The sequence below is a fragment of the Zonotrichia albicollis genome, chromosome 2 (genome assembly GCF_047830755.1).
Source record: "Zonotrichia albicollis isolate bZonAlb1 chromosome 2, bZonAlb1.hap1, whole genome shotgun sequence".
Taxonomy (NCBI): domain Eukaryota; kingdom Metazoa; phylum Chordata; class Aves; order Passeriformes; family Passerellidae; genus Zonotrichia; species Zonotrichia albicollis.
The window spans coordinates 96,924,172-96,930,171 of record NC_133820.1 but is presented as its reverse complement, the minus strand read 5'-3'; the positions used below and the strand labels follow the sequence as shown (position 1 = coordinate 96,930,171).

The 6,000-nt window shown below is 41.3% G+C and overlaps 1 protein-coding gene across 3 annotated transcripts in view; it reads right to left on the bottom strand.

Annotated features, from left to right (window-relative positions):
- Positions 1–3,942: 3,942 nt before the first annotated feature.
- HERC2 (HECT and RLD domain containing E3 ubiquitin protein ligase 2) overlaps positions 3,943–6,000 on the bottom strand; it is a 99,923-nt gene continuing 97,865 nt past the window's right edge. For all 3 annotated transcript variants that reach the window (XM_074535744.1, XM_074535746.1, XM_074535745.1), the window contains exons 92-93: positions 5,584–5,796; positions 3,943–4,944 (exon numbers count right to left, since the gene is read on the bottom strand). In XM_074535744.1, coding sequence (XP_074391845.1) covers positions 4,672–4,944; positions 5,584–5,796 — 486 coding nt within the window. In that variant the 3' untranslated portion in view covers positions 3,943–4,671. The remainder of the gene's footprint in view (positions 4,945–5,583; positions 5,797–6,000) is intronic.

The following is a 6,000-nucleotide window of genomic DNA, read 5'->3' as shown; positions in this document are numbered from 1 at the left end:
ATGACTTCTGGACATGAAGCTCCCCTTATGAAATAAGCACTGTCTCATGCTTCTTTTGACGTATGTGCTCATGCACAAAAGGGCGTTTGCTCTTGTATCTTCTTGTACAGACAGTGATGTAGCGGTCCTTCCCCTACACTACTGCAGGAAGGTAGACCTTCCTGTATCACCTGGACGCTGCTGTTCTGCCCTTGTGCCCCTGAGGCAAGGCATAAATGTCCAGCAGCTCCCTGGCCTGTGAAGATGGGCAGCATTTGGCCTGTGGACCAGCTGCATGGCCAGGGGCTATGGCCAGGAGCAGGAGGAGTGTCAGGCAAGCACTGAATGCCACCTTTCAGAGCCCAGAGCTGAAAGGGTACTCTTGTTATCTGCATTCCTTCCTGACCACATCCCATGACCTGCTGCATGGAGCCTTTCAGATCACATCCAGGCACAGTCAACAGGGCTGGGATGTGCGTCGGTGTCTTTGCCAGCGGCACACTGTGGGCAAAAATCACAAGTTCGTGGATGCTTTGCTTTTCCTGTGGCCGCTGGCCTGAGCAGTGCAAATACAATCTTAGAATGATATGAAACACTCCGAGACCTCCAAAAGCAGCAGAGTGCAGGGTAGGTTTGCTTAATATCACTAAGGATAGAATGAACCACTAGCTCTGTCTTAGCCTCATCCTGAAAACAAAAGTCATGGGGTTGGCTGCCAGAGTTTTCTTCTCCTTTTCCTTGTTACACCCCTGCCTGGAGGGGTTGCTTTTCCCCACATTCTCTGGAAAGGTGAATCTTTCATTTAACTTTGCTGGCTCATAGAATAGTTTTGAGTTGGATGTTACAACCCAAACCAACCAGAACCATCTAGCTCCAGACTCAAGCAGAGAAAAATATTCCCCAGGACTAACCACCTCAAGTGTGTGTATATCAATGCAAGCAGCCTGGGGAACAAGCACAAGGAATTGGGACTCTGCACCGAGTCAGAAATTTATGATGTCGCAGGAATAATGGAAACATGGTGTGACAACTCACATGGCTGCAGGATCACACTAGATGGGTATAGGCTAGAGGAAAAGGGAATGAATACTCACTGAGAGCTACAAGGGCATTGTCAAGGTTTGCAGAGATGCAGTTAGAAAAACAAAAGCTCAGCTTGAATTGAAATTGGCCAGAGATGCAAAAAAAAAAAAAAAGAAAAACACAAAAAAGGTTTCTTCAGGTACATAAACAACCAGTAAAAACAGAAGGAAAACATGGACTTGCTGTGCAAAAGGAAAGGTGAATTAGTCACCAGCAATGCTTAAAAGGCAGAAGTTCTCAACACTTTCTTCACCTTGGTCTTTACCAGCACTGTTGGGCCTCTGGCCTTTGGAACAAAAATCCAGGTTGATGCAAACATAGCCTCACCATCAGTGAAGAAGGAGTTGGTGTGTGAACTCCTGCAGGAGCTCAACCCCTACAAATTGATGGGCCCTGACATTATCCACCTGAGAGTGTTTGAGAGAGCTGGCTGACATAATTTTTGGCTTTCCACAACCTTGGAGAACTGTGGAGATCAGGGGACATCCCAGGAGGCAGCAAGAAGGCTAATGTGACTAACATCTAAAATAAGGTCTTAAAGGATGATCCAGGAAGTTACAGGCTCATCAGACTTACTTAAATCCCTGGGGAAATAATGGAACAAATCCTCCTGGGAGGCTATCACAAGTCAGATGAAGCCCATGACTGGGAAAAGCAAGCAGGGATTCATGAAGGATAAATCATGCTTGACAAACCTGCTCACCTTTCACAACACGTTCACTGGCTTGGTTGGTGTGTGGCACGTGGTGGACATTGCCTGCTCAATATGAATGAACATATTGTGTGCTGCTGCAGCAAAGAAACACAAACCAGATACTGGCTTGCATCAACATGGAGTCACCAGCACTGATAAAAGTAGTCTTTATCCCACTTGGCACTTATGAGGCCACACCTGGAACACTGCACTGTTTTAGATCCTACTGTGCAAAAAGATGCGTACAGGCTGCAGAGGATCCAGAGAAGGACCACAAAGGGGATCAGAGGATTGGAAGGCCTGTCATGTGGAAAGGCTGTAAGAACTGGGTTTGTTCAGCCTGGAGACCTTATCAACATGTTTCAGTACAGAAAGGGTGCTTACAAAGACAGAGACTCCTTTTTTTACAAGGAGTGACATGGAAAAGGGATAATGGTACAAACTATTCTTGAGATTATTATTAGAAGAGAAAAAAATTTCACAGCGTAATCTCACCAGGGAGGTGGCAGACTGCCCCAGCATGGACACTTTTAAGATTCAGCTGGACAGAATGCTTAACTGTCTTGTCTAAACTCTGCTTTTGCCAATAAAGGTTGGAACAGATGACTCTTGAAGCCCCTTCCAACCTGATAATCTATGAAATGCTGTAAGTCAGGCCACAGGTCACAAGCATCACAGTGTAAAAGTTGCCTGACACTCTTCTGTTAGGATGGGAAAGCAAAGAAGAAGGCCTAAGAAACTTCTTTTACAGTTCAATGCAACTGTATGCAACAATACAATATTTAATGCAGCAATGCATACAGATTCCTTTCCTTAAGCATGTTTCCTTTTTGCTTTTCTTGGATAGAAAACCCTGACATTGTTTTTCTTTTCCTACAAGCAAGTTGCTTTTCTTGGATAGAAAACCCTGACATTGTTTTTCTTTTCCTACAAGCAAGTTATAAACTCCATGTTACAGTAGTCCACATGCTTCTGAAACGGGGCTTGAAATTCAAGAATGGCAATTGAACTTGGTCTTGTACTGAGATTTGGGCATGACTCATTCATCCCCTCTCCTGAAAAGCTGGCTACAGAATCTCTTTGATTGGGCTGGATGCCTACAGGGCTCTGGTTTTAGCCTGATGAGGGGCAGCAGACAACCACATGAGCACTTCTGTACTACTTCTTCACTCCTTACCCTCAGAAGAAATTAAATTCAGCAGCTAAGATAAAAGAGATTTAAGATTTTTGAGTTTTGCATCTTAGAGACTCAAAAAGACAGAGCATTTTTCAGCAGCAGACAGAGAAAATTTGGAGGACCAAGCACAGGCCTGAGTTCTGGAACCTCTGATGAGACAGAAGATGAGGAAAGGGGCATTTATTGCACGAGATCTTTAGCACTAAACAGAGGACTCTAAAGGTAACATATTTCAAACCACTGACATCTGACTTCCAGTAGTTTCACCACTATACTGAAATATCAAGTCTGTCTCATGAAAACTTAGTTCATGATCACAGTTAATATTTAATCTAGTTGGAACAGACGTCAAATGCACTCACTAAAAAATAATGAATCCACTCATAATTGTAAAATGTTAAATTGTAAAATGTTGAATACTCACATATACCTATCCTAATAATTACAGAAGCAATGGTATGAAATCACCTACTAATTGATTTTAAAGTAAAATATTAGTGCTTTGGCACATTAATCATCTTCCATTTTGAAAAACTAGTGCATAAACTGTGTGGTCAGGAATGGGTCATGATCTGTGTGTCCTGTTCCAAGGTATCATGACCAGGCCTTGTAAGGTAACTAAATTTTCTCAGTGATATGATGTTACATGAGTATCATCAGACTCTTCTCCTCATGTTCAGGTACTTCATGACACCTCTCCCTTACACTTCCTCAATTTTCTTCCCCAAGTGTCCAAGAATTCACCATTCACCATCCAGTAATTCACCGTTACTGACAACAGCATCCTTGGGAACAACTGCATAAACAAGGTGTACCTAATCACTACAATTATGATGTTATCTGGACTTGCTCAAGTTTACTGTAGCTCACAAAATCTCTCTGGCAAGGCACTTACTAATGGTGGAGCAGTCTGGTCAAAGGCTGTGCATTGCAGAAACATTTCTTAGCAGAGCTGTTTCAATGTTCATCCCATGTCCGAGCTGCATTACCACAAAAAAACACATCCTGGTTCTTAATGTGGCAGAACTTTTATTTAGAGGGAAATTATAACTTTTGCATTTACATGGCACCAATTATATACAGTACACTTTCCATGATAAGAATTATGATGCTGTTCACAGAAAGGTATCAAATTTGAGATAAATAATGCATAAGCTAAAATATACAAACCAGGGGTGGAGGTGAAACTATTGGCCATTTTAATTATCTATAGAAGAATTTCAAGGAATAATGTTTATTCAATGTTCAAAAACTTTTAACAAACTTCTAGTAAAGTTAATTGAAATATTTATAATACTATTCCGTTGTTGCACAGTATTTCCAATATACAATCAAGAAGATGCACAGAACACAACACTTAATATGAAAAAACCTATTGCACCCACAATTTAAAGGTTTCACTGCCTTTTGGATGCTGCACTACCATATTTATATAAACATTTACAACACTTCAGTAAACACAAAGGTTCTAAATGTAGTGCAGCATTATGGGGGGCCATTTTCAGCTCTTAAAATAAATGTTAAATGCCCATATACTGTGCCATTTATTTTAAGCTGATGGATTAAACTGTAATCCTTAAGTCCTACTGTGAGTAGCAAACACACTTTCCCCACGCTCAGAAGATTACCATCCCTCTGACTGTATAGTCTCTATTCTGAAACCTAAACTGTCCTTGGCTTCATTGTCATTTTGGCATTTTGCCTCAGTGCTTTTAACAACTATTCCTTATCCTACTTTTCAATGGCCTGTTAAGTAGTCCTGTGTAGAATCTGAGGCAAAAGAATCTGCATCTTCATTATCAGAGTCGTCGCTGCTGTCGTCGGCCGCCGGCTCCCCCGTCAGCGCAATGCGGGCGTAGTCATCCGTGTCGATGGACTTGCAGAAGTGGATGGCATACTTCAGCTTCTCCTCCAGGACCTGCTTACAGGAATACCTGGGCAGCTTCAGCAGAAAGAAGCATGTGTATGACTCAGGAAGGAAGTGGTCTGGAGGATTGTACTTATCCAATACCTGTTAACAAAAAAAAAGCAAAAAAAGCACTGTATTTTTGATTTTTGTTCACTGTCCAAAACACAAAGAAGTACCAAAATAATAACTGCGATTTTTTTTTTAGCACCTTGTGGTATTTTTTGATTCTGATGCTGAAGTTTCTTAAAAGAACCATGAAGAGGCCAAATTCATTTTCCCTCCACTAAATCAATAAATAAAACCAGACATTTATGAGCTGCTTTGATTATGAATATGGGGTTGGGAGAAGTCTAAAAAAGACCCTATTACTTCAGACAGTATCAAAAAATGATTTGAAGATTGTGTGGTCTTAATTTAGCTGAAATTATTAAATGAACTGAATGAAATGCTAAATAAATGCCAGGAAAAACAGCTGCCTGACAGTGGAAAACTATCAAAATTCACAGAAACAAACAGCTGGGAAATTAAAGGAATATCCACTTGTCCAAGTCAAGAGAGAAGGAACAGTTCTATACATTATATAACTGTCATAGACATTATTCAACTGTTGCACTGTTGAATCTACAATATAAAGCTGCAGAACAGTTTCATGAAATCAGGCCTTTGTTATGGCACGCTGCTACTTCTCCACTACCAGCTTTTAAACTTCCCCATCCCACACGACAACAATACCTGAATTACCTGAATAACAAAGTCCCTCCCCCTGAAGTCTGCAATAGTCCTGGGCAGCCTCGTTCTGCCCCACACAAAACGCAGGAAGAGCGATCGCTCCGTGTTGGAGAAGGACTCCATCACTTCCCAGAACCACTGTATCAGGGAAGCCGTTGGTTCAATGCCTTTGTAAGTTGCTACAGATTTCAGGAGATGAAGTGGGATATCTGGGCTTCCACATACCTGAAAAATAAAATACAGTGAGAGGCTATACAAGTCTGATCAAATAAATTACAGCTGATTTGTTCCCTCCCTTCCTTTAAAATATTTAATCAGCTTTTACACTGACAAACTGAGCATTCAAATCTTTGAGATGCCATGCGTAGTCTCCCAGTAAAAGAACAGTAAATACACATCTTCCCATCAGGTGAAATTAATGAACATTTT